At 40.0% G+C, this 27,145-nt stretch overlaps 7 protein-coding genes across 9 annotated transcripts; 4 read left to right on the top strand and 3 right to left on the bottom strand.

Annotated features, from left to right (window-relative positions):
* Positions 1-207: 207 nt before the first annotated feature.
* LOC135492810 (delta-type opioid receptor-like) lies at positions 208-3,346 on the top strand. Its single transcript, XM_064779453.1, has 3 exons — positions 208-605; positions 1,153-1,373; positions 1,668-3,346. The coding sequence occupies exons 1-3, from the start codon at positions 304-306 to the stop codon at positions 2,168-2,170; spliced, it is 1,026 nt and encodes a 341-aa protein (XP_064635523.1). The 5' UTR covers positions 208-303; the 3' UTR covers positions 2,171-3,346.
* Positions 3,347-4,209: 863 nt separating this feature from the next.
* On the bottom strand, positions 4,210-5,951 carry LOC135492353 (large ribosomal subunit protein eL32-like). Of its 2 annotated transcripts, none has more exons than XM_064778771.1 (4): positions 5,914-5,951; positions 5,165-5,276; positions 4,685-4,837; positions 4,210-4,419 (listed from the first exon to the last, which is right to left on the bottom strand). In XM_064778771.1, the coding sequence occupies exons 2-4, from the start codon at positions 5,258-5,260 to the stop codon at positions 4,261-4,263; spliced, it is 408 nt and encodes a 135-aa protein (XP_064634841.1). In that variant the 5' UTR covers positions 5,261-5,276; positions 5,914-5,951; the 3' UTR covers positions 4,210-4,260. The 2 variants fall into 2 exon arrangements, with proteins under 2 accessions (XP_064634841.1, XP_064634842.1); XM_064778772.1 differs by having other exon boundaries at positions 5,924-5,944.
* Positions 5,952-6,434: 483 nt separating this feature from the next.
* LOC135492125 (guanine nucleotide-binding protein G(I)/G(S)/G(O) subunit gamma-10-like) lies at positions 6,435-9,193 on the top strand. Its single transcript, XM_064778322.1, has 3 exons — positions 6,435-6,600; positions 7,094-7,204; positions 7,504-9,193. Exons 1-2 carry the CDS (start codon positions 6,506-6,508, stop codon positions 7,197-7,199), a joined length of 201 nt encoding a protein of 66 aa, XP_064634392.1. The 5' UTR covers positions 6,435-6,505; the 3' UTR covers positions 7,200-7,204; positions 7,504-9,193.
* An 849-nt stretch (positions 9,194-10,042) lies between these two features.
* Positions 10,043-14,449, bottom strand: LOC135492124 (17-beta-hydroxysteroid dehydrogenase 14-like). The gene is made up of 9 exons (XM_064778320.1): positions 14,245-14,449; positions 13,887-13,925; positions 13,144-13,241; positions 12,772-12,838; positions 12,415-12,506; positions 11,835-11,939; positions 11,511-11,578; positions 11,046-11,142; positions 10,043-10,813 (listed from the first exon to the last, which is right to left on the bottom strand). Exons 1-9 carry the CDS (start codon positions 14,345-14,347, stop codon positions 10,652-10,654), a joined length of 831 nt encoding a protein of 276 aa, XP_064634390.1. The 5' UTR covers positions 14,348-14,449; the 3' UTR covers positions 10,043-10,651.
* A 65-nt stretch (positions 14,450-14,514) lies between these two features.
* LOC135492123 (very-long-chain 3-oxoacyl-CoA reductase-like) lies at positions 14,515-18,531 on the top strand. The gene is made up of 10 exons (XM_064778319.1): positions 14,515-14,712; positions 14,991-15,037; positions 15,184-15,259; positions 15,554-15,670; positions 15,782-15,846; positions 16,060-16,104; positions 16,473-16,589; positions 16,756-16,821; positions 17,084-17,233; positions 17,503-18,531. The coding sequence occupies exons 1-10, from the start codon at positions 14,538-14,540 to the stop codon at positions 17,608-17,610; spliced, it is 966 nt and encodes a 321-aa protein (XP_064634389.1). The 5' UTR covers positions 14,515-14,537; the 3' UTR covers positions 17,611-18,531.
* A 742-nt stretch (positions 18,532-19,273) lies between these two features.
* On the bottom strand, positions 19,274-24,598 carry LOC135492840 (inactive hydroxysteroid dehydrogenase-like protein 1). Of its 2 annotated transcripts, none has more exons than XM_064779512.1 (9): positions 24,383-24,598; positions 23,968-24,093; positions 22,786-22,896; positions 22,540-22,598; positions 22,251-22,295; positions 21,971-22,005; positions 21,577-21,658; positions 21,233-21,460; positions 19,274-20,948 (listed from the first exon to the last, which is right to left on the bottom strand). In XM_064779512.1, the coding sequence occupies exons 1-9, from the start codon at positions 24,594-24,596 to the stop codon at positions 20,748-20,750; spliced, it is 1,101 nt and encodes a 366-aa protein (XP_064635582.1). In that variant the 5' UTR covers positions 24,597-24,598; the 3' UTR covers positions 19,274-20,747. The 2 variants fall into 2 exon arrangements, with proteins under 2 accessions (XP_064635582.1, XP_064635584.1); XM_064779514.1 differs by lacking the exon at positions 23,968-24,093 and adding an exon at positions 23,805-23,930.
* A 259-nt stretch (positions 24,599-24,857) lies between these two features.
* LOC135492509 (succinate dehydrogenase assembly factor 2, mitochondrial-like) lies at positions 24,858-27,016 on the top strand. Its single transcript, XM_064779023.1, has 4 exons — positions 24,858-24,958; positions 25,290-25,495; positions 25,796-25,905; positions 26,229-27,016. Exons 1-4 carry the CDS (start codon positions 24,911-24,913, stop codon positions 26,348-26,350), a joined length of 486 nt encoding a protein of 161 aa, XP_064635093.1. The 5' UTR covers positions 24,858-24,910; the 3' UTR covers positions 26,351-27,016.
* The last annotated feature ends 129 nt before the right edge of the window (positions 27,017-27,145 follow it).

Below are 27,145 nucleotides of genomic sequence, written 5' to 3'. Positions count from 1 at the left end.
TGCTAATAAATATAAATACTTGCAGCTTAATATAACTGAATCTAAATCTGGTGGTAGTGGTGTTTGCGCCTTTGAGTCTGATGTGTGACTAAAAAGGAGGTGTTTTGATCATCAAAACGGTATTTGAGGACAAAGTCACAACCAGAAGACCGAGATACTTATATCTCTTCTCTATACTTGATAGCAGGCAAATGTGAAACAAAATAATGTTGTTGGATCCCGGGCGGGTGAATGTGCAAATATTTGCAAGACAATCTGCATGGAAGTATTTTTTCGTCGTGAGAATTTGCGCTAAAAGAGAGGATGGATTTACACGAGATTGGGACGTCACAGATGGTCTTCGATGAGTCGGATGTTTGGTTATTGTACATGGTAGACGACGTAGTGTTTTATCTCAGATTCATCTTGGTTGTCTTTGGCGTTCCCGGCAATATTTTGACAATTCTCGTTGGTACCCTGAGTCATAACAAGAAGCAGACCACCAGTGTATATATGATCGGGTTGGCTCTTTCCGATGCGTCGATTCTCCTCCAGGCGGGAATATCGGCTCCGATGTGGCGGAGCAACATTGTTATGTTTTGGCCGTCAAGAGAGCTGGAATTTAAGTAAGTATTCACTATTACACTGGCAAAATTCTACATCCATGGACCTGACGAGGAAATCATCAATGATTCTACCATTCTTTCATCAATGATTCTACCATTACTCCCTGAATCCCGGCCCAGTGCCTCCCTGCGATAAACGTGGAGGTAGCCATCAAAAACCTTGAACCGTTGCCGGTTAAATTACAAAATTTATCAAAATACACGTAAACCAGAATTTTTAACCGTATTTACCGCTATAATTCTTGTCAAGACAATAATACAAAGAAATGAGAACCATGCCAACACTGTCTAAAACATCATTGCAAGATATCCAAGACCGATAACCAGCAGGAGACCTCGCCGAATGGGACGTCGGCAAGACCAGTATAGGGTGGAAAGGACAGCGTTCGGAAAACTGCATCAAACAGGTGACTACAAAAGTTGCATTCTCTGCAACTTAATCACTCCCATTCCGAGGACATCAGCTCTGGCGCATGTGAAGATACAAGCGCTGGAACGCTGCACTGCTTTAGGGGTTTAGATGTCCTCGGAATGATTCTGTCTTCAGGTTCGTCTATTTCGTAGCGTATGCCAGTGCCATGACTTCAGGACTCGTCCTTGCCTTCATGTCGGTAGATCGCTTCGTGGCTATACGTTATCCGCTGGTCGCTAAGAGGATATGCACAGTTACTAAAGCTAAAGTGATTGTGACTATCACAGCAGTGATAGTCGTCGGCGCCAATGTCTCCACCTTCTTCTGTCATGCGTTTATAAAGGATTCTGAGTCAGGTAAGGGCCCGATTTTGATTGGTATGAGGTACTTTTTAAAAGTTAATGTAATAACAATTTATGTTGCGGAGGGTGGGGAGGGGCATTTATTCCTGTTGCACCACTTTCGATGACCCTCCGACTGATATGTATGACATGAAGGGTCGACCCAATTGAACCATATTGTCGGCCATCGGCAGGACTAAGTCTCCATAGGGATCAAGTGTACCGATCTTGTGACGTGACAGAAATGTAAAAACAATCGCGCTGAAACGCCAGCCGTTGATGCTGACGGATTTCAATGTCTTCTTTTAGGTATCGAACTGCTTATTGTGTCCGTACCGGGTCACCCAGTATACGAGATACTTTTCACCAACTTTCAGATGGTATTTGGGAGCATCGTTCCGGCCGTCATTATCATATGTAGCAACATTGGTATCATTATAACAATGCGACAGGCCTCGAGAAATCGCGCCAAGATGCGGGAGGAGCAAAAACAGGACGGGGACAAATCGGACAACCAACTGACACGCATACTTGTCGTCGTCAGCGTCGCTTATTTCGTCACAACCTTGCCGTATAGGCTTTTTCTTGCCGCCTTTGGGATTCCAGAGGTAGCTGATATGTATGACATGAAGGATCCCTTTTGGAACATACTGTTTAATACACTGGATCATTTTTTATTCGGGGTCTGGTTATGTAACCATGCTGTCAACTTCTATCTATATTGTCTCGCAGGAGGTAAGCGTTATAGAGAAGACACGAACATGATATTGGTAAAGTTGTTTCGCTGCTTTCGGGCAACGCGTGAGAATTGATAAAAGTAAAAGGAATACCTGTTCAGAAGTTAATCAGAAGTCAGTTTCAGGTAACCCTACGCACGAGTTCAGAATATCAGTCCTTGGTCGCGACGGAAATGGCGTTATTGCCTCATAGTATTACAACCAGGAGTGCAAATCGGAGAGGTTGTCACAAACAGGCATGTAACATCCACAGTTTCAAATGTTCGGCCATCCTGGTTGTATAACCATCCCAATTTAGACCCCCCGCCGGTTGTCTAACATTTCTTGATTGGGTTGTGCTGGTTAATTGTCACCTTCTTTTCTGATGCGACCGTCCTGGTTGTGAAAACAACCAAATTTGGACCCCTGCCTGTCGTTTCACATTCCTTGATATGGCCATTATGGTTGTGAAACTATCCCAATGTCTGAACTCAGCCTGAGGTCTCGCATCCCTCCTGGAGATATGCTGTTTGTGACAATTCCTTTATCTGACGTGGCTATACAACTGGTTGTGTTGCCATTTCTGATGTGATCCTGTTGGTTTTGTGGCCATACTACAGTTAAATCAATTTTTCCGGACATGCTGGTTATGACAATGATAGCATTTCTGAATTCGATGTAGCCATACTTTTACTGACTGTAATGGGTCCGTAAGACCATCATCTTAAAATCCATCCACCCCGAATATGAGGTGGGTAATTCTATAGACCATGCATCCAGGCCTACCTGTTGGACTGCGTCTTTCGTCTTTCCACAGAATAGATGTGCAGACGCAATACCAATGGTAAGCTGGCGTAAAGAGATGCTGATTCCGAGTTGTTCCAAGGACGCTATGGGTGCTGAAAGTTTCGTATGGTTGCCGTCCTGGCTCCTTCAATGAGAATGGGTGATATGAATAAAGACCAGCAAATGCTTTTATCTAAATCTCCATGTACATTTACACCAGGCCTTTCTGTACAAAACCGGAGTAAAAGCATTTGCTAGTCTTTATTCATATCACCCATTATCTGGAAGCTGGTACCCGTACCTTGACATCACGTCATGTCTCTATGAGAACACATAGACATGCCTGATTCGAATTCATATCAGTCTCACAACAAATTCGTTGTTGTAATGGATCAGGCAATGTATATACACAGGAAATATTGTCCTCTCTGATCAGGCATGTCCAAGTCTCGCAACTTATTAGTCACAGGAATAGGATGGCGATGTATGGAGGAAACCTGGTCCTCTCTGAGAGGCATGTCTTTCGGTCACAACCTATTCGTCCAGGGAATAGGATGGCAATGAATATACACTATAGAGGAAGTTTTGTCCTCACTGAGGCATGTCCTATTGTCCCAACCAGTTTGTCTAGGGAACAGGATGGCCATGCATGTCGAGATGACAACTAATAAAACTGATCCAGGCATTAGGATAGTGATATAAAGAATAGACATTGTCAGCTCCGAGGCATGTACTATAGTCACAACCAATTCGTCCAGGGACAACAAGGGAAAAATTGTCCTGTGAGGGAAGTCAAAACATCACAACCAAGCTTGTAATCCAAGGACTAGGAGGGCGATGAAGGGAAAACAATGCCCTCTCAGAGACAACCAATTCGTCCATGGAAGGCATGTCTTTTGGTCACCTTTACGTCCAGCGATTCAATACTGTCCTCCTGGGGCACATCGTTCCGTCCCAGAGAGGCAATGTAAAGCATGTTCAAACATCTCAACCAATTCGTCCATGGAATAAGATGGCGGTATATGTGGGGGAATATCATTCTCCCGCGGAGTTTCCTTGTGCTCGAGGTACGTCCCAAAGGTGCAATTCACCTAGGGATGGTCACTCATGTTGTCATGGAAATTGACGATTTCATCGGTGTGGGAAAACAAGGCATTGGGGAAAGTGGAGAGTGAACGAAGTTCCTTCATTCTATTACCAGATGGAAAAAAGTCCATTTTGACACCACAATGTCCTTGGTAATGGTAGTCATCCAAATCACTTATGATCTAAGTCGATCTGGATGACAGAGGGACACTTGCTTGGCCAAGATACCATATTTAAAGTGGATGACAGATGAAACAACTAACTTATTTTGGAATTTTTGTATATTAGTTTTTTTATATTACAGTAAATGTCATCTATTCGTTCTCCTCCGATCGCAGGCGAGCGTTTGGATTGGTCACTTTGATAGCCAATTGCTGAGCACGTTCCACGATGGTTTTTCGCTTCTTGCTGGAGACATTGTGTGCAATTTCGGCAGAAAAGGTCTTGTTTTGCATCATCAGGACTTCCAGTTCCTGGAAAGATTAAGTTGAAGTAACATTTAAAGCTTAGTTTGAAATCATTCAAGAACTGTGATTATCAAACACCAAGAAGGATATTCGAAATTCAATCAACGCTTGGGTATTCAAAATTCAATCAACGCTCTTTCCCACTACCAAGAACAAGAGATGTTATAAGCAGCACCAACTGCTGCCTGGCGCTGTTGGAGGAAAAGAACTTGGGTTGGGCTGTAGGGAGTCATTATGCCACAGCTAGTGATTAAATCATACCAATACTCACTCTGACATTGTGAACAAGGAATTTCTTGAATCCATCTGGGCAGATATGCCTGGTTTTCTTATTTGAACCATAACCAATGTTTGGCATGAGAAACTGGCCCTTGAAGCGCCTCCTCACCCTGTTGTCAATACCCTTAGGTTTACGCCAGTTTTCCTGGAAAGAGAAATGTAGGCATGTTACAAATTGATGAATAGCTTTTTGACACATTTTTCTTCACAGAATAGAAGTTCTAGGCTTATGTCTCTCCTAGTCCACTCAAAATGAAGAACACAAAGTGTGTGACAGGGCTATACATCACGCCGATACACCCAACTCTATTCGTTGGGCAAGTCCTGGTTTTGGAGAATGACAAGCCAACATTTACAGTGCTATATTTTCTTTGAATAGTCCAATAATTCAGTGCAATACACATAGGATGAAGCCATTTTCTCAAACCCAGGGACCTTACAGGCAGACTTTCGCTTTTATCATCATGCTTACTTTGATCTTGTCATATCTGTCTGACTGATGACGGATGAATTTCTTCGTCCTCTTCTTGACAATCTTGTGCTTCACTAGAGGCCTGATTGCTCCCATCTTGGCCGATTTCTGACTGAAAAGACAAGAGATCACAGATTACAATCAAAATGAAATATTAAGTAATTTTTGCATTCTAAGCGATACCCCGACTTGTTTTATGCTGCTGCACGATGGGAAGGCTTGCCCTAATTAATGTGTATCCCCCTCCGGCCCCATCATCACCTCCACAGGATGACAGGCACTGCAGGCTACATCCTACACATACATACATGGTCAGACATTGAGACAACGTCCATGTTGATGTTGATGTTGCACATTCAACCTTGTCGGTCTAGTTTGGGGCTCGGGAGCGCAAACTACTCATCATCATTCATACGGGGGAAACTTCTTTCAAGTCTGGACGTAACAATGCGGACAAGACCATAGGCTGGAGGGAGTCACATTGATTGTAAACGTCCTCCTTGGACTGGAAGTGCAAGCAATAGTACATGATGTACATCATCGTGTACACACACATGTAAAATCACTCATCGTCGGTCCAATAATATGAATATTCGGGGGGCTATTTCTCAGAGTTTATCGCCAGTGACCATTAAAATACACCAACAAACAGATAGACCACTATATACATTTTGAATTAGACGTCTCAAAGTATTCTTTATGAATAGGATGTTGATGATATTCGACAATTAAAAATATAGCATACACACCGATACAGACCAGTCAGAATTTAATGGCGGAAAGGAAGCACAGTGCTGCCACCTACGAGTACAATGGTACACCATGTGGTGCTATTTAAAGGGACAGTACACGAAAAGGTATGACCCTTCGTCGTTATTGTGTGACGGATTAAGTTATGCTTCTGCAGAGACATCCTGAGGAAATCAGGGGTTAATGTTCGCTTCTCCGGCCCAGCACACCGTTTGGTCTCCTAATTTGGTCTACTTATGGTGAGGACTACCGTAAAGACTTACAGTTATACTCCGGGCGCGCAGTGGACTGGCCTCGTTCGGACAGAGGCTGGTCCACTGCGTCCGTAGTGTTAGTCCTAACGGTACTCGATAGTTTTTGTTTTCTTGTAGTTAAGAACTTTTTTCGGACTTTGGCTCACCTTTGTCCATGTGGCGTGAATGAGTATGGTTTATAAATTTGAAATTTCCCGCCCTTGCCAACTTTGGGATTCTGGTGTTGCTCTCGATATGACTTGCGAGATTCCGCGAGATTGCCATTGTGAAAATTTTCGTCTTTCTATGAAATTTTACCTCGATATTTTCGCTGTTTTACGAGTGATTTCTATCAAAAATGTCATCCCAAGTCCAGGCCTTACAAAAGCAAGTTACACAACTCCGACAGGAGGCAAGTGTACAAAGAATAATGGTCTCACAAGCCGTAAATGAGTGAGTATAAATGTTGTAGAATTTCTCAAATTTTTCTTTACAAGAATATAATACATCATGTATACATATCTTGTATGTATGTGCTCACTGAATTGTTGACTGTAGAGTAAATGGTGTATCGTGAGCGAGGCATCTACTCAGTAACTCACTTAGTTAGCGTGGCGGAGGGAGACCACGTCTACGAAACAAGCAGCACAAGTATTGTAAGTAGTTCAACAAAGAAAACAGAGGCGAGGCCGAGGGTAGCCCAAACAAAAAGATTGAAATGTCCATTGTCCATCGCAAGTACTACCGCAGCATGAGATGCAAAATATCCTCCAGCTCAAGACCAGAGTCAGAAAGAAAGTAGACTGATGTAGTCATTGTAGTTGAGGCTAGTTTAAAGAAATACTTGATTTGTATACACAATGAGCAACACTTGTGAATCCTTGCCTAGAGTGAAGCTTTTGTTATTTCATCAACTGTTTCTGAACTAAAATTTTTCCTTTTCCAGTTTGGTTCAGTTCATGACACAAAATGCACCTAGTGATACCCTTGTAAATGGAATTGGACAATCTGAAAATCCCTTCCGGGATCAGAAGAGTTGCAGTATATTGTAATGAAGGTGAGTTTATCACTGGTGGTGAAGAACACGTACTGCAACAGGAAGAAGATATCACTATCAGCCAGCGACTGGTACATGTTTTAAAACTATAAGGCCCAGTGCAGGCTTTTTGAAAAGTGAAGAAACAATGGAAGTCTGTCTCAGTGATTGTATTCAAGAATATATGATTTCCATAACCATATCATTATCAGTCATTGAAGTCATTATCAAGAACAAAGTCATTGTCTGGATAAATGATTTCCAGATCAGAAATAATACATATCCCTTTAGAATTTTGTATCTTGTATCTTTTTCTTCAGGAAAGATTCCCGGACCCAAGGAGACCAAATATGTTTGTCATCACACAACCACAAGCCGAATGAAACTTGAGAGCAGAGCTTTCTTGGGACTATCAATCTTCTTCTCGATGTTCTTACTAACACCAGTAGTCTGTCAGGAATCACTACCCAAAACTTCTTCTTGGACGTCAATGGGGAAATTTGATTTTGTCGTATTTGATGTCGTTTCAAGGAAATTTCACTTTTTCTTCTTTTAAAACCGAAGAAATAACCAAATTTAGTGTTTTATTTTTGCAGATTTGCCAAAATACACTTTATATAAAAAAAACGGAAAGAAAGTTTGTAAAGCCGCCAAATAATTAAAAAATCATGAAAGTTATGTTTTTTCATAATTTTTTGGGAAACTGCAAAAATTAAAAAGATGGCTTACAGTTCTCTACAATTGAACTTATCAGCTGAATGTCCACTGCCAGCTTGTCAAGGTCAACTGCAAAAAAATATGTTTTTTTGACAATAACTTTGTATAATAAGTGATTCAGTTTTATCAGATGACCAATTAAAGAAAGATGATCACAAACGTTCATATCTGCATTTGATGGAAAAACTTCAGAAATGATGTACGCGGCCATTTTTCACTCTCAGTCTTTGTTGCCTTTCCATTGCTGTTACAAGTTTCACTTGGGTTGTTGCAATCATATAGGATCTTTACATCCTCCGCATTGTTCTTCAGCAGGGTTCTTTTTGTAGGGTGGTTGAGGTTGCAAGAAGAACTTTGGTCCAGCACCTTGCCTTCACTGTAGTGCCATTTTGAAGAAAGATGGTGGCGGTATTAAATTCTTTTTAGGACCTCCCACACTACTAAATCTCCCTGCCGAGAACACTGCTTTATCTCAAACTGTCTGTGCCACATTGACATCTTTTACTGTTTAAAATCAACATGTTTGTGTATAGTATTTATTTTTTTGTAGTTTGGTAAAAAACTAATTGGTTCATTGCCATTTTTGGCAAACAATCTTCATCTGGTGCATGGCGTGGCAGTGTTGCTGCTCTCCAAGTCATCAAGATGGTTTACATTTTCTGTCCCAATATTATAATATCTGATTTTTTGGGGTCAATTTGACAAAGTGTATTTTTCTGCTTTCTATTACATCAAAAATTATTCGCAAAACAAGGCCATGTTTCAAAGTATGAATTAATTTCTGAAATGCCAGTTACGAATTAAGTTAAAATCAAGTTGGTTGGTGGTTATTGCCTTTGTGGCTTTGACAATACTTCACAATATTTTGTATGTGTTCCAATCGTGTTTATCCAAATGATTTGAAAAAAATAAATTTATAGCCATGATTATTATATTCTAGGCCTATTTAATTGGTGCATTTATAACTTATCCTAGTTCATATCTAGACTAATTGCATTTAATCATGTACTGTAATCAAAAGACAAATTCGTGTACATGTATCAAAACATGCCAGGACAATTATCAAATTCTGACTTGTCCATTGATATTTTTGTCTTTTCCTGAACATATACCATTCTTCTGATATGTGTTTTGTTTGCTTAATAGTAAAGATACTCAAATATCCTGCATAGCATCAAAATTAACAACTTTTTAGTAAAGCGCATGGAATACTTATCAGTTCTGTGTTTGAATGTTTTATGTATCTTGTTAGCATTTTTGTTGTTTTGTTAATAAATGTGTCAATCATGTCAACTTCTTGTTTGAGTATCACTTTGCAAATGCTGTCCCAATCTCTCATAAGGACCAAATAGAAATAGAACTTTTTTAAGGCGAGAAACCCTGTTCGGACACAATGACGACACCCGACCCGTCCTAGATGCAATGTCAGACGCAACCCAAAGCACTTTCGTTGGGCTATTCTGGTCCTATCTGTCAATGAAGTCATTGTTTGTGTTCCTCATATACCTACGCAAATGCCTTGACTGAGGCCTCAATGTGTACGTAGGACCAGGGAGATGACTGCTATGAGAGCCAGCGACGGCAATGAAACAATGAATTGTGTACTGTGTTATCGCTTTGTCAGTGTCCGAGAGGTAATGTCCCCTTCACTAGTAAGCCCAGCACGGCATGGCCTCCGCAGTCTAGAAATTTTCATCCCCGTCTCTGGGCAAATCAAATGGCGGGGAAGGTAGTCTATTTTGCAGCTGCCAATCGACTGGAAACGTCCTACTGGCACATGCTGTACTAAATGTACACATCGGTGTTCCCCATTTTGATATGGATTGAGCCAATGTCCAATCATAACTAATGCAATCAATGCAAGAGGACAGACGTGGTCAAATTCTTCCTATCATTCTAGCTGTCAGGATTGTCAGATATACTCCAAAGAGAGTCGGAGAAATGTCTAGCCTGTTCACTGGGAGTTTCTCATCCTCTATCTTGAGGAGCAAGGCTTTCATGAAGTGCACAATTGAACAGGAATGTGCAGGTGCGAGTCCATCTCAACAGTGATGTCCAACAAGATTGCTAGTTCAAATCTACCAGAAGATTTTTTTAGGGGAAGATAAAGAAAAGAGGACAGAGTCAGTGATTCTTCATCAACATAAACATGAAATCTTTTATTGTAATTTTGACTTCATATAGTTCAAGACAACGATGAACTAAATGCCTGGTCTTTTGATATGATATGTAGACAAATACATGTAGGAATTGCATTGGAATAGTGACTGGAAGTGGTCGATATGACTGGAATATTTTGACACAGCTTAACAGCTTACATAGACTAATACAAAGCATAGACTAATATAAATGCATGCTTGCCGACAGTGACAGCCTCTACCAGGTACACATGCAAGTTATTATACTGAGCAGCACCACTGAACTCCACAAAGATCATATAAATATTGTAATAAAATCACCGGTTCTAAATAAATATTCGACTTTAAATCACATTGAGCATAGCAAAATTATTCAAGACAGCAATGATATAAAGGTTAGGGTATGTCTTCTATCACAACTTACAATGGTATCTTTGCTCAGCTAGGCCTATTGCTGAAGAAACAGGAAGTAGTAGGATATTTTCACAGCTCATTAGCCTCAGTACATTTGTAAGTGTGTGACTAACTCTCTAAGATCTAGAGGGACTATAATCATAAAGCACCACGTAAGAAAAATGTCTTAGAATAAACAAGCTTAGCATCCTCGTCAGGTTTAGTATACACCTTTTTTATTACCAATCCTTGTCTTACAGGCGTAGCCTAGTTCAGCGCCTCCTGAAAATGGTACGTCAATGCCTGTAATGAATGTTCCCTCAGCAGCCAAGAAAAGACACAGTTCCCCTGTCTCTTCAATTGTGCCAAACCGTCCAAGTAGCTGAAAAGAGGATTGGTGAGAGTGTCAATGGACTAGAATAAGCTTGAGTGATCAGCTCTTGAAGAAACATGTATCATGTCTAAATCTAAGAGTACGACACCAGTCCAGAAACAACTTGATAGAGATGCCAGTGTAACCTCAACTAAGCGTACTTCAGTGTTAGGGCTTTACACCAATGTACTGCTAATACTGATGAGGCAACCAGGTCCTGGTCCTTATAGGGGTAACCCACCTGTGCGTCAGCTCCAGCTTCCTTCATCATTGCAGGATCATCTGAATCCTTGCTAGCATCATTCCAGAGGGGGGTCCAGACATTACCGGGAGACACACTGGAAGAAGACAATCAAGGACATTTTTTGGCTTTAATTTCTGGCAGCAGTTACGTATATACCTCCAGATCTGTTGTTAGTGGTACTGTCTACAATATCAGACATACTATTGATAAACCTCACACAGTTGATCAGTGCACCAAGCAGTCCTTACATAATCAGTCAGCATCTTAGTTTATATTCAACTTGACTGCTAGGTTGGGGCCCTAAGATTTTAGCTACAAGTGAAAGTGTTTTCCTGGAACGAAAGTTTGCTACCAAACCTGGTTAGATCAGATCTCAGCACTAGCAGGCGAGTTAACCTGACATTACATGTATCGACTCTCAATTGCCAGTGCTGTTCAGGATAAAATACATGCTATACATACGTGTTAACTCTGACTTCATGTTCTGCCTCATCAACAGCCAATGCTCTTGTCAATGCACTGATACCTCCCTAAACAAAAACAGAACCATCATTACATGTACATGTGCAGGAAGGAAGGGCTTGGACTATTTGACCCGAGCCAGTGCAGGGAGGGGGACTTGCCCCATTTAACCTGAGCTTATGTAGGTAGGAGGACTAGTCCGATCTGAATTGTTCAATAAAATGCAGAAGCAGTTACACCATTCTCCAAGTAGCTCAAAGGTAGTACATGTACATGTGTCTGTGCAGAGTCATCAAAGCTCCAATGCAGGCATCTCACACTCACCTTTGTTGCCACATAAGTGCTTGAGCCTAGTTGTCCTAGCTGACCAACAAGACTGGACATGTTGATTATGTTGCCCTTTGTCTTACGGAGATGAGGAAGTGCATACTGAAATTGGAGAATAAGGACTTTGACTACACTTTCCCAGACATCACTAGGACTGAACATTCACAACACCATCCCTAATGTCTTAAGTCTCAGACCCTTCAAAGCAATATCTGTTGACTGTGTAAATTATCTGCTCTATGGAGAGGTCATTGGCACTTGCAGATCAGGATGCAATGGCATCTGATGCCACCATCTGACAAATGAGAATGCAGTGGCATTTTGCAGATGTCCACAATTTGCGAGTAAAGAGTTCAGTGTCATCTTGCAGATTGAAAATGCATTGGCATTTTGCAGAGGATCACATGGGTTTGCAAGGAACTTCGATCGCATTTTGATGATTAGAGCACATGGACACTTTGCAGATGACGGTGCAGTGGCATATTACAGATGATGAAGGTGCAATGTAGTGGTATGTTGCAGATGATTGAGAGAGTGCATTGGATGAGAGGTCACTGTTGGCAACTGCTTCACCTACCTTGCCAGCAATAAAGTAACTGACGAGGTTGAGATTTAACAGGCTTCTGAAGTCATCAGCCGAAAAATCATCAATTCTTGTGAATGGGGGATCTGTGAAATTTAGAAAATATTCATCAAGTTTAAGAAACAGATTGTCAATGAAATGCCTAAGTTTTTAAAAAGTCAACAGCACAAGTGTCTGTTGCACATTCACAAAGCTCCATTACTCAACTGTGTGTTCTACTCGCAAATCTACTCAATCTGTACATGACTATGAAACATCATAAAAATGAGGCACCCAATGATTACATAAAAGCTTGATCAAGTTATGCCGAGATGGAAGTTGCCCTGGGGGCGACAAGCCAACAATACTTACGCCAACCAGCATTATTTATCAGGCAGTCTATACGTCCATACTTTTCAACTGTCGTATCAATCAGGTTCTGAAAGTACAAAACTCTCTACAACACACAGTACCACATTGATTTAAAACCTTATTTTAGTCTTCACATGATAGGCCTAAGTCTTGGTACTCTAGCTGTTCGATCTTTGAAACATGGGCCTTGTAGCTAAACATTATTTATGGGTTTTGTAGTGTGTGGGCTAACCATCCCAATCTCCACAGAAAAGCAGTTATACCCAATGCCATATCTTGATTTTTTTAACAAAAGGTGTCAACCTTCAAACTGATGAGTTAAGATATGATCATAATGACTTGATGAGGCTTCACTTGCTTCGATTGACAAACCTTTATTTCATCTTCCTTCGAGATATCACATTTCACATACAAAGATTCACCTGGACCAGTCTTGTTCACAACCTCCTCAAGTTGTCTTCCTTCATTTTCTGCAAATAAGACCCTACTTGTCAAGGGGGGAGCGGAGCTGCATGCCATTACATCTTTTTGTAAGCACATTTTGATATTTGCCAATGCTGTATGCAAACACACAATGTAAACAATTAAACAGAGTGACCAAATGCATTCCGCGAAGATAACGTCACTGCAGCTGCTGCCCTCTATTTCCCCATCGCTGAATTACAGGCAATGTCGGACAAAATGCGGTTTCGTAATGGATTCAGGCTTTCTAACTTGGGCAGTTAGATTCAATCTGGCACATGTCCGAGTGTTGGAAATACTACATTATTGTTCTGAATATTTCTCTCTCTGACTCTATGGTATCATTCATGCTAAAAACAATGCAGGGTCAAAGATAATTTACTTTGGAATAAGCTCAAATGCGTAGAAATAAGTGTCGATGTCCGCCTGTCACGTGACTAAAACGTCATCAATATCTTATGCAAATAATCTTGTGAGCTATAAATAGTAACTTCGCGGCATGCTATTATGTTTTGCAATGCATAATAATTATGCATGATAAAAAAAATCTCCAGCTGCTCCTGCTTATAGTCGTTATTGATGACAGACACCTGCGTTTATGGTAGCTGGCATGCCCATCCCAGCAGTATGCTTCCAGGCTGTGATGTACTTACCTCCTCTTGAACAAAACACTACTTTAGCACCATGTCTGACTGAAGATAGAAAATGATGTTTGGTTCAATATGGGTCTAAAACTCTGCTAATAAGTTACGAAATCGGATGGCAGGGGGCGGATAACGAATATAACAGCTAGTAGTAGTAGTATTGGTACATTTGCCAGCATCATTGGAATGAGATGTCATCTATGCAAAATATGAGAGTGCACTTACACAATGGTACTATCATCTTGGCTAATACTTCAGTCCCACTGACATTTCAGTGTTTTTCTTGGGTTGGGCCGGAAATGGTTAACATGCAGGCTATTATTTCTCAACCGGCGCCCCATATACCTTTTATTGGGTGGACACCTACCAAAAACTCGCACACAACCCTCTCCAATTCCTTTGCTACCACCTGTCACTATTGCAACTTTATCTTTATATCTAAGATATTCTTGTGGTATATCAGCAGACATGACAACAGATGCAGAACATGCGAAATGGAAATTGGAAAACTTCCGGCTGAAACTTCAGATGATCGTCGCACCTGTTTTATCCTCGAATCCAGGAGTTGACTTGCCGATAATATACAGAATGATATACAGTGCCAATACCTAATTGACCTTGGGCCGAGCTAGCAGGTGCTTGACCTTTGACCCAATCAACATGGCGAATTTTATTGTTGAATTATTTCTTGGCAAATATGCCGACCTTTTCGCCTTGATTGGCGGGGTTGTGGCTACCTATCTTGCTTTGAAAGGTTCAATAGGATTTCTGCATTCCTTGCGAACATTTGCTATCAGTGCTATGCCCGATTTCAAGAAGTATGGTGCCTGGGCAGGTAAGAAAGACTGCTGGTTCTATATTATCAGAGTTCCATTAATCCATGGGAGGCCAAATCGATCAAAATTTATAAATTGCAAAATAGTTCTCAAATTATTAACGACTGCTTATAATCTTTTCTCAAAGTAATTTAGTGTAAAATACATTACTCAAGGACACAAAGACAAAACAACAGTAACCCTAAATTGAACAAACGACCTCATTATGAGCCCGGTGCTTGCCATGCCACTGATCTCCCTTTGGCTTTAAAAAGTTTATGTAATTGCTTCTTTTTAGTTGTGACTGGAGCTACAGATGGAATTGGGAAGGCTTATGCTAATCAGGTAATAAAACTTGAAAAATATAAGAGATTATCAATTCAAAAAGCTTAGAGGGTACCCTAGTACATGTAATAGTATTTTGATCATCGAAATTTCAAACATGGTGGATGCCTTCTGCCTGGCTTTACCTTGCTTCATTCATATTTCAGTTGGCCAAGCAAGGTCTCAATATTGTCTTGGTGAGCAGATCTCCTGATAAACTAGCTGATGGCGCCAAGGAAATAGGTAATTGTATTGAATAATGCAATTATTCAACTGTCCAGCTCATATTTATGCAGTGGAAGCTTTCTAAGCTGCCAGTGACACCTCTATTAAGCAGGTCATCCTCTATGAGGACACTGATTTTGGTCCCAAGTTGTAATATTCATTCAAATTTTATGTCTGTAATCAGGAAAATCTCTCAAAAAAAGGACAGCAATTCTCAGTCCCAAAGCCAAAAGTGTTCGTCATAGAGATAATCATCATTATCATTCTAATGTTTATTCTTTATGTCATTAGACTACTTGTTTATCTTTACAGAATCAAATCATGGTGTTCAAACCAAGATAATTGCAGTAGATTTTAGCAAGGGAATAGAAAGTGGTATCTATAACACTATAAAAGAGGGTATCCAAGGTTTAGACATTGGAGTTCTAGGTAAGATTAAGATATGTTTTTAAGTTTTCTAAGTCTCAAATCTTATCTTGTCTCATGCAACATGATTGATGGGTTCATATCCTATTTATCAAGCCATCTGATATTTTTCAGTTAACAATGTTGGTATGGGATATGTCTACCCCGAGGTGTTCAATGATATTCCTGACTCTGAACAGGTTTGTAAATATAACTTTATCCACTGTCATTAGCCTCATCTAAGTTTTATTTGTCCTACCAAAAATGTGAAAGAAGCAGTAATTGTCCTTAGGAGCTACAAGGTCTCAGTGTTAACCAGATGTAGCTTGTTATGCATGATAGATGGAGGTATAGTTTGATTTAAACTTTCCTTAATTTTGTGATAAGCCTCTAGTTGTGCTTTTTGTTTTCAGATGATTAGCAAGATGATCCACTGCAATATGACCAGCTTAACTATGGTAAGTATTTTAAAACATTTAAAGCATTTGACCTCTGGTCCCTGAGTGATTTCTCTGCATGCTGCAACAGCTGCTTAAGCCTAGGTTTTACAGAACAGCTTACATGTATTGTGAACAAATTCTGAATTTGTCTTCAAATTCCACCACTAAGTGCTGGTTACATTCACCAATTTCAAGTTTGCCCACTTAAACGTCTGCTTCAGAGTCAACCTTGCCCTAGAGGTGTAGAGACTGTTAGCTTGTCAACTTTCCTACAACGGTAAATCTGTCAATATCAAATTAACGATTGCTTGGCCAGAAATTCTTTACAATAGATCTTCCTTAAGTTCAGGAGCACTTATCACAAAATGATTTGTCTACTTCGCCAGATGACCCGCCTTATCCTCCCACAGATGGAACAGAAGAAAAAAGGCATTGTGATCAACATCTCGTCTGCTTCTGCGGCCCGTCCCACTCCCATGCTGACTATCTATGCTGCTACTAAGGTACGTCTAAAGAGACAAACCCCCATAACTCGGTGAAGTTTGCCCACTCCTCTGCAAGAGGCAGTTGTCATGAAAGGGGTGAACTGTACAAATATACATGAAGGGCATTTATCAGATTTCGCACACAAATCTCCTCTCACCTTACAAAATAGACTTCATCTTTCAGGCATATGTTGACTTCTTCTCCAGAGGTCTCCAAGCGGAATACTCGTCTAAAGGAATCATTGTACAGGTAAGGGAAAGTCAGTCTTGAACTGCTGATTTTACTTAATTTACCCTAAAACCACCAGGGCATCCCCCCGATCTCCTGTGTGCCCTCCTTTTCTCAGACTCCTGGATCCAACCCTTTAAGTACTGAGTATCATCAAAAATCCATAAAAAAACAATATATCAACAAATTGAGTAGGAAAATAGGACCCAAGAAATGCTTTTTGCGCCGGTGAGACAAATCTCAGTCATGAAAGTATTGAATTTAGTGATTTGTTATATTTCAGTGTGTAATGCCCTATTTTGTTGCTACAAAAATGAGTGGAATCAGAAGGTCTTCATTCTTTGTTCCTGACCCCAACACATATGTCGCCAGTGCTCTTGCTACTGTGGGCAAGGAGAGTGTCACATTTGGATGCAAGGCTCATGCTATCCAGGTAAGTAATACCCTTCTTCTGTGTGTTCACTCTTGCGAGTAATTGTGCTGGGCTACTCAAAGAGGAACCAACGCCAATGACTTTATGCTGCAGTGGACAGTCGAATCAGCTAGGACGCACAGTGAGTCACGTACAGTACCTATTCATGGCTTATACAGAGTTGGGTTTCTTCACCAGAAAAACTACACAAACAAGATTTAAACGCATCCGCCAAAGCAGTCACATCTTTGTTAATGCAAATTGTGTTTTTTCTCTTTGATTACTTCCAGGAGTATGTCATATCCTTTATCCCATCTGCAGTGCGTAGTTATGTAACAATGATGATGTTGAAAGGAGCAAAGTTCAGGTACCTGAGGAAGAATGCCAAGAAAGAGTAGTTTGACCGTTTACGCCTACAATAACTGGTTCGGGTTGTTATCAACAGGCCTTCGGAAGGGAGTGTCAGGTTGATGAGACTGAATAGACTAGAGCCATCCTAATTTTGATCAAAGTTTTTCTACATGTTGTAATCAGACAGGCATCGTGCATTGTTGGAATCATTGAATATACATGTAGATGATTCCTAGGCCGGCTGCCATGGTTCGTCACTACAGTGATTTGACCTTGGTGGCCAAGTTTGATGTGAGTTCTCCCCTGTCTGACGTCATGGAATTAGCCCCTATCATGGACGTTTCTACCATTACGTCCTGGGAATCATCTATACTTTGTAATATCGAGGGGCTTAACATTTTTATCTGTTGATGGTGAAGGTTATTCTTTAATTTTGATAATGATGGCTTGTGTTGTGATTACTGCCTTCTGTATCAAGTCAGAGCTTGCCAGTGCTGAATCATGAATGTATTATATCATCTGTGGATGAACTTTTTGACTGTCATCATGGTCCTGCACCATCTCAAAAGTCATTTCATACATGTGGCTTTACGACCTGCTGATGTGAACTTGTGGCAGGGGTGGGTGAGTGGGTTAGAGTTTAACTTGCACTTGTGATCGTGTACCAATTTACTTAGCGAGCTATATTTAACAAAATTATCTTATACTACTTTTCTGTACTTTCTTCTGTGTTTTTGTTTGAACTGAGTGCACTCGTAATAAAACCATACATGAAAACCAATGAATTTGTTGGAGTGTATGTTTGTCTCATTGCTGTCATAACTAACAATAAAGTTTCATCAGTTGGCGACTCCACTTAGCATTACTATGTGTTACATTCCATTTTCTTGAAATACATTATGTGTACTACACTGTATTGGTGTACTAAAAGGAGGATGATTTATAATAAATTGGATAATCTCAACAAATTTATGGTTTTGTTTGCTTTCATTGAACGAGACCTGAATTTTGTTCACGAGTTTCGGAACTGTCAAGGTCTTATAGTGACTTGTTCATGTATCCGGAATGTCTGCTGATGCCCAACAACAGGATTTCTTAGTGCGTTTTGAAATTGGGTTATGTTGACTGAGCCCTCAGGAGAGGCACTTTTGCTTGATGAAGAAAGTCTCGTCATTCTGAAGCATCTCGGTGACATGGAGTGATGATGTCGAAGACCATATTCTTTCTCATCAGCTCAGCAGTGCTAGTATTGGAGTGCGGTGGAGCTAAAGCAAAATGTTATCTGCACGTAACAAACTCCGTCAACGAGGTCCGCATGGTCAAAGACATGGACTGATGTCCACAATTAATGTGAAAACGATGTCAATGGAGATACATGCAGCACCCAATCAGGTTCTGATCGGCAGAGCAAGTCTGAATGGGATCGGTCGATAGTGCTGAGCTTCGGGATGCATCTCCTTGGTCTTAAAACATTCCTGTGATTGTGACTCAACTCTTCCAACTCGCTCTCAGACCAGTAACAAAACTGCCTCACTTGTACGTCCAGAGGATACAAAATCTAACAGTATACACCACTGATAATCAATGAGACCTCTGATACCATGATGGTGTTGCTGCACAGAGGGCTCACTTGGGTCCAGTCAGGATTAAAATGTATACACCATCATCAACATAATGATCGTGTAATGCTAATAATGAAAAACAGAAGCATTTCTCTTTATACTTTTATTAAAATTTTATACACCACAGCTGATACTGTAGCCTCTAGTAATTTTTTACAATCTCTGATAGATTTTTATGTTTATCACACAATTGCATACTGATTTAACAAAAAATAGGCATGACCAATTGCATGTCACATTCATACATGTACTTGTAACAATCTATGCCGAACTATTAGAACAGGTCAGATGGTCAAATTAAAATTGGAAGCATCCTCTAATTTATTCCCTTTGGTACATGTATATGGGCCGGCTACTCAATGAGCTAACTTTATGAGGCCAAGGTTGACACATTCTCCCAGTCTTCAGAGGGAGCTTAAATAAATATCTCATGGCATACAAAACGAAAAATCCTATTATTTTATTCCCATCTGCTGAAAAGGTGTATACAGCACTGATGCTACAATAGATTTCTGGCAAGCCTGTACCTACATGCACATACATTTACATTTACATTTACACATAGACGTACTGTTTTCACATAACCATCTCACTGAGTCAGTTGTGACCAAAGTAGCACGTAGAATTATACAACTCACGGATTAAGTGTGTGTGAAACTTTTTTTGTCAAGGCTTCAAAGTATTTTGCTTACTAAAATGAGTCACTCTGGACACATATTCCATGGTGTGTACATGTCAAAATCTTAGTAAAGTAATAACTTGTGGGAAAAAAACCCATGCTTTCTGAGTACTAACATTTCAACACTTGATTTGTTGGTTTGTCATACGGATGGATTTCACATCAATTACTTTCTTGGATTAATTGACGCTTCTATTAAAATAAACATGGAAATATCACAGTTAAAGCAAGCTCTACTCTACAAATGTCTCAGTTAATTACATGTATGTTGTGCTGCCTTGTGTCCTTAACAGCCTGGGCCCGGTTGCTCACTGGGACATCTACATGTGATATCAAAGTAAGGGCCTACTTCTAGTTCTAGTTGTTTTCTGCATACAGTTTTAAGGTCAGATATGTACATTTGCTCTCATTCTCAACTTCAGCACTTCAAAAGGAAGTGCATCAAAATTAAGATTCTGTCGATTCACTATTATGGATGGAGCATAAGGAAACAGCGTAACTAAGAGGTTGTGGATTTGAATTCGAGCCAGATCATTTAGTCAAATCGTATTCTGCCCTATAACCAGCATCAACTACATTGTACTGTCAAACATTAAGGTCTGCCTTGCACATAGCTCAAGAACTGAAATACTCCCTGCTTTGTAGAGATCAATTCAAGTAGAAAGTATTCTACCTACTTTCACTAAAATATATGTTTATAACGAGATACTTGACACTCATCACTTTCCATGGCAAGTAGGGTCTGCTCATTGCCATCTATGTCATACATGTTACCAAGAATTAATAAATATTCGTTTTTATTTATTCCTGATGTTATACACACATGAACATATTGCATGAGTACACTTATCATAATTTCAATGGACATAAATAGTCTTTTACATCATGAAGAAGGTACATTCAGATTAGGGTTAGAGGGACTCTCAGATAATGACGAGGCAGAGGAAGATGATGTCATGCTTTGATGGGATCGACGTCCTGATCGATGGCGGACCCGTTGTTGTGCCTGTCGTCGCAGAGCGGTGTTTAATCTTGAGGCTGCCCACATCCATAATGGCTCTGGTACGAGATTGGCGATCCAACTCTGAAATGGTAAAATGTACAAGGAGTTTGAAATCGGCAATACAAACTTTTCACAGGCCAAAAAAAGGTTGAGAATAAGTTGAGGGAAGCATCCTTTGGGGAATGATAGCACGACACCCTCTCTGAAGTTGGAATAATAAGTCCCTTTCCCAGCTTCGTCTTCTCTTATCAGGACACCATTCTAATGAGGACAATCAGGCCAATGGATTTTCTTTAAACAGACACACTCTACTGCAAAGTCTATCTTTCTTTTCAAAAATGAATCAAGAGATTGCCTTTACTCACCTGTATGGTGTGAGGCCAATAACCACTTGTCCTTGTGGAATAACCCAATGTCCTCAGTGCATTTCTTGCATAGGCACTAGCCGAGGGAATGAGTAAGCTAGGATTCGACAAAGATTTGCTGTACGATGTCATTCGAGTGGCCACATAGAAGGGCATCAGACACTGGACTGTGATACCTTTGTCTTTATATTCGTAGTGTAGTGCTCGCGAGAAGTGGTCCAAGTAGACCTAGAGAAATAGAAAATAAAAGTTGAAATGAGCATTGTTAGCACTTTTTAGTACCAAGGTCAGACATAGCACTGTATTCAAATAGCCAAAGATTTCTAAAGCATTATGATACGAACCTTTGTTGCGGTATAAACAGTCATCTGTGGTGTTGGTTTGTGGCATGATCCAGATGATAGATTTATAATCGCACCTCGCTTCCTGAAAGGTTCAAAGAACTATGTTTAAATTTGAGCAAAGATTTATGACTGTGTTGTAGGAGAGACAAAAAGTCAAAGAGTCAAAGAGACAAAAAACAACATGCTGTGATTGCTTAGTTTGAAGATAACAGGTTCTGTTTACATGTATAAGGGTTAGTCTTGGACTTGACCTGCAATCGACTATACGGAAGCATGATGCAATAGAACATCTTTGCTCTGCCCCAGGAGGACTTGGATCTGGCTCTATACCATACGATTTCAATGTGCAGGTCTAAGTCAGAAATAGTTGGGAGGAAAAAAGAGGCAACCTTACTTTTTCTCCATTTGTGGTAAAACAAGATGTGTCATCTGAAATAAGATAAAAAGAGGAGATATTGGTTTGTTTTTGGTATCACACTCGGAGAAGCAATGTTAAAAAAGAAACTTCCAAATTATCGTTGGCGTTAACGGTACATGAAGCTACCAACTTTGTAAAAAAGATACATTTACTTTATGTCAGAGCAAAAACCCCCAGAAAGCATCATTTCAGCCTTATCTGGTGCTCTCCCCTGAAAGTAAATTTGTAGGATGCATAATGATACATCGATACTCACCATAGTTGCTGCAGCCACATTCACATTAATCAACTGCCATAGCCGCTGGAAAAAAGATGAAGACAGGTCTTGAAATTTGCATTTGCATCCTTAGTTTTGCTCTTGAAACCCTTATATGATCATAAACACTGGCACTGTCTTGTCACAGAACATGATCCTAATCAACCTGGATTTTTAAACAATAAGGGCATACTAAGACCACATACTTGCTATATTGATAGATTTTCATAAACCAAGTACATCAGGAACAATTTAACTCTCAAATTCCTGAAACAAATTATTAACCTACCTCCTCCGGTACATCCAGGAAGTACTGAGGGTAGGAGTACATCACACCAACATTATTAACTGCAAATAAAATATTGATAGAAATATTTTTGCAGAAAGTAGCATTTACATGTAGCTCTGTTGCACTGTTCCTGTTTATATAGAAGGGCAAACCGTTGGAAAAAGAAGACGGAGCTTGAATTTAAAGTTGCATGTTTGTCCCAAATCTAACTTTGATAAAAATAATAATTTGAATGAGTAAACTTACCAAGAATGCCTATATCTTTCCCTTCTAATTCTTTTTCAATCATTTTATAAATTTCTGGTCCACTGTTGAAATCCACTATGACAGGATGTACAGATACGCCAAATCTTGATGCTGAAAGCAAGATGCGTAAAATATGCAAAAATCTTACAAAAATACGGACTAGATATACAAGTTGAGTAAAAGGCCTTTGTTTATTGGTGTAGTTATCTTTTATGGCCTACAATAATGAACGACACACCTCATGTCAAATCCCCGATTTTCACTATTCTCCTTGATGTAGGCCAGCTTTGACAAGTCTTTGTTTTTAATTAAAGCTATTGTGCCATGTCAATGATGTCAAGTTAGCATGGGATGTAATCTACTTTGCCCTTTGCTGAAAGATTTTGAGATCTAACATTGATAAAACCACCCAACCAACATGCAATTGACAAAAATGAACGATGCCTTTGACAAACTGGAGCAGCCAAAGAGGTATAATTAAATAACTATTGAAGCAAAATGAAAATGAAAACGAAATGGATTACATTAGCTTACATACGGTATTGGTATTGTCCATCAACTCATGTACAGTCATGATAACGATATGATAATGGCTGGAGCTAACTTCAGTGTTCTCCGCCCCATTAATTTACCCCCCGGCTCCCCCTTGGAATTTCCATTTTAAGAGCACCTCTCTTAAATCACTGCCAGTGCCACCACACGAAATTCCTACCAATGTTTTCAATGAAAAATCTGCCTTTTCCATCCCTTGTATAGATATCAGAGCTTTTTACAATCAACAGTGATGGAAGCAGGTGTTGGGAAGCGACATAAAATGATTATCATGCGCAAAATGAAAGCATTTACAGGGCCTGAACATGGACAAATTGGGAAATGATTTGCAAACAGGAGCTGAACAGCTAATTTTGAAATTAAAGATGCAAATTTTGAAGGTACATAGCAAAAGGCCTGAAACATACAAAGCAGCTCTTGGGTACTCTGGGGAGTTACAACACCAACCAACACATGAAGCTACCAACCTATTTCATTTGCAGTTTTGATCAAATCTCCATTTGCTGCCTTATTTAGCATGACCAGATTGATGCCATGACTTGCTAACTCCTGAGCAAATGCTTTCCCAATGCCCTCGGAACATCCTGTTACCACTGAAAATTGAAATTGCGAAAGTTAGTCTGAACTGACCTATTTCTTCCGCTGTTTTTTCTAGGTTGCCATGACTCCCTCGACTGAGCATCACAACATTCATGCCCTGCTCGGCAAATTCTATGACGAATTGTTTCCCTATACCCTCGGCACAACCCGTCACCACTGAAATGTTAAAGGGGCAGAGAGATTAGATTTAATAGACCATAGATTATTGATAAAGCCCCAGGGTCCTGTGATCAGATTTCTCTCTATCCCACATTGTCACAGTATCGACTACAGCGCTAATCGGCAAAAACAATTGCACTGTTCTCATGCAAAAGTGCCACGCCCTCATCGTGTTGCTCTCTGACAACTCGGCATGGTGATCGGATCGTACAGGGTTCCTAAATACTTAGAAAAGGCTCACAATAAATGAACCATCATGAGAAAACAACAAACATCTGAAACGAACCTGCCCACTTTCCATATTTTTTGACAAGATCGAGTCTGCCGTATTTGCTCCATATATGGGTTCTAACTGCATCTAGGAGGGAACAAACTACGCTCTGGGTCTTCCTTGTGGCATACACTAGTCCTATCAAAGCAAAAGAATCTCTATATGATGTAAATATCTCTGAAATTTGTCGAGATATGAAGAGAAAATTTAGGTCGTCGACCGAGGTCATCATGGGCGCTGACATCTTTGATTTTCTAACCTTCTCAGCACAGAAGAGTTCTGCTACACAGAAAATCGAAAATATGCAAAAAGAAATTTCTTTGGTTGACCTTTACAGAAAATAATATAGGTTTAACCGTATTTGTGCCTGCAATATATCTAATAATTATGCTCATGATGTTTTAAAACTATTTTTTAAAGTGTATAGTATTTTTTGATGATGTTTAAAATTATCTACTCCCTGTGAAAATGGTTACCGTGTCCAACGCTAGGTGTCACTCATCGTTATCCAACTTTCCGAAATTGCAGAAAAATACTCACGAAATGGCCTCGAAAATGACCGGATTGATGTGTAGCATCACCAAGAACATGGTATTTGCATGTCTCAATGTTTATTCAATGATAACGGTTTGACAGAATTTGATCCAGCTGGGCAGCTGTCGTCAGGCTTCATAAACGGCTGAAGAAAATTAATTCGTCCAAAAATAGATACCTGACGTACATTTTAGCATGCTAAATGTGTGGAGGTCGGTTGTCGGATGCCTACACCTGTCGGTGTCAGACAGAGTTATTGACAATGACATTTTGGACACCTTTGAACTTTGCCCTTCATTAATAGAATATCAACTTCTTTCTTCCCTCGTGTCTTAGTTGTATAGTTTCTTAGGTGGCATGATTATTGCATAATACTTTTCTTTTTCAGATAAGGAGACAAGCCCATATTTCCACAGTTTGTCGCATGTCCTCATCTTCCAAGGATGGCGAGACTGGTCCAGTCCATACAGAATATGAAGAAGGGCCGCTACCAGAATGGCAGGAGAAGCATGGTGAAAGTCATGACATCAGAAAAGCCAGGTTACTGTATCAAAGCAGAAAGAGAGGCATGTTAGAAAATGGACTTTTATTAAGGTTGGTTGATGTCTTAACAAATTCAGCAGTTTCACCAATTTTGTGCCAAATCTCTCTTGGCCTACCAAGGCTTGATACTGATATTTGAAAGTAATAGGAATCTTCTCAGTTTACTTTATCAATAACATTCCATTATGCTACCCATGATGACCTACAACTTGTGATTTCAGTTCCATGGAATTAACATCTGAAGAATTCTTCTAGCAACCATGTATTGAAATGTCCTCAATGACACAAAGTCAACCTTTGGTTTCCTTTTTACTTTGCTTTATTCTCATTTTACGGTCTTCTCTCTTTCAGCACTTTTGCCGCTGAATATCTAAATCAAATGACAGATGCAGAGCTTGAGCATTATGACTTCCTTATCAATAAACCAAGTAATGACTGGGAGATCTACTACTGGGCAGTAGGTAAGCATATTTGAAAGGAATTGATGAACCGTGGGACTGGTGAATGTCCTCAGAGATGCGGCCTGATCACAGGGCTAGATTGCAGTGGTAATTTGCATTGCACTGTCCTGTCGACAGAAGTCTTAATTGGAAACTATCCAATGGCTATGTCACATCCTGCAAATGGGAGAATCTGGAACAACACCTTCAACAAAGTCATTGAGATTGTTTTAAATGACCAACTCTGGGGGCCTTTTTTCACACTTTCTCGTCATAATGACATTCTACCTTCTCAACAGTTTATAGATGGATTTGTAAATAAGTCAAGATTCTTTTAATTCTAGGTGTAAAGGAAGTGCCAGACGAATATAAATCACCAGTAATGGATCAGTTGAAGAAACATGCGACAAATGAAAAGCAGGAGAGTCGAGTATGTCAACCTGATTTATACGCTAAACCAAAATAATCATGTTGACATGGATTCTATAATTTTAAACATGTACATAAGATTTATCATATAAATGAAGATCTCGTTCTTTTATCCCAAGGGGTCCATTAGGGGATTTTGTTGCAAGAATGGAAGCATGTGAGAAGGTTTTATGGAATGTCACTTGGACTTTTGTTTCTCAGGGGCGAAATGGCTTTTGGGGATTCTTTGTAAATATGTAGTCCATGTACAGTTTTATTTCTATTAAATTATGCTAGTCCAATTGTGGACCTAATTCAGGGTGAATCCCAAGTTATCTGAGAATAAACCAGTAATTTGTTTGAGCCTCTGTGGTGTAGTGGCCCAGGTCTCAGACAGCGGTCATGAAGTCCCTGGTTCGATCCCTACAGTCAGCATGCAGGTCTCTTTGCCATACATGCACATGGCTTACTCCACCAGGTGTATAAATGAGTATCGGTTGCAAATGCTTTGGTTATAGTGTTGATTGACCAGCTCATCCGAGGTCTGCTGAAAGGTTTCAGGTTTGACCATGTTAAAGAGTAAAGTTGGATGATTTCCTCTTCGGTTGTTGGTATCAGATTAAAAAAATCAAAACTAAGATGTAAAAGATCTGAAAGCTATCAGGTGATTTCCTTGAATAACTGTGAGTATACCTTGTAAATAAATGAGAATAGTTTTATTCAACTAGTTGTGGTCTTTCTCCTTTTTTCGAGTTCTTTGGGCAGAATTGCCTCAACGATATATTATGGGGAACCAGAGGTGGTCACCAAATTTCTGACGGCTGTCAGCAATTTTGAGGATTTGATGATGAGC

The sequence above is a fragment of the Lineus longissimus genome, chromosome 8, assembly GCF_910592395.1.
Source record: "Lineus longissimus chromosome 8, tnLinLong1.2, whole genome shotgun sequence".
In the NCBI taxonomy this organism is placed as follows: Eukaryota; Metazoa; Nemertea; class Pilidiophora; order Heteronemertea; family Lineidae; genus Lineus; species Lineus longissimus.
The sequence above is the reverse complement of the archived record's forward strand: the minus strand, read 5'-3'. Positions and strand labels throughout refer to the sequence as shown.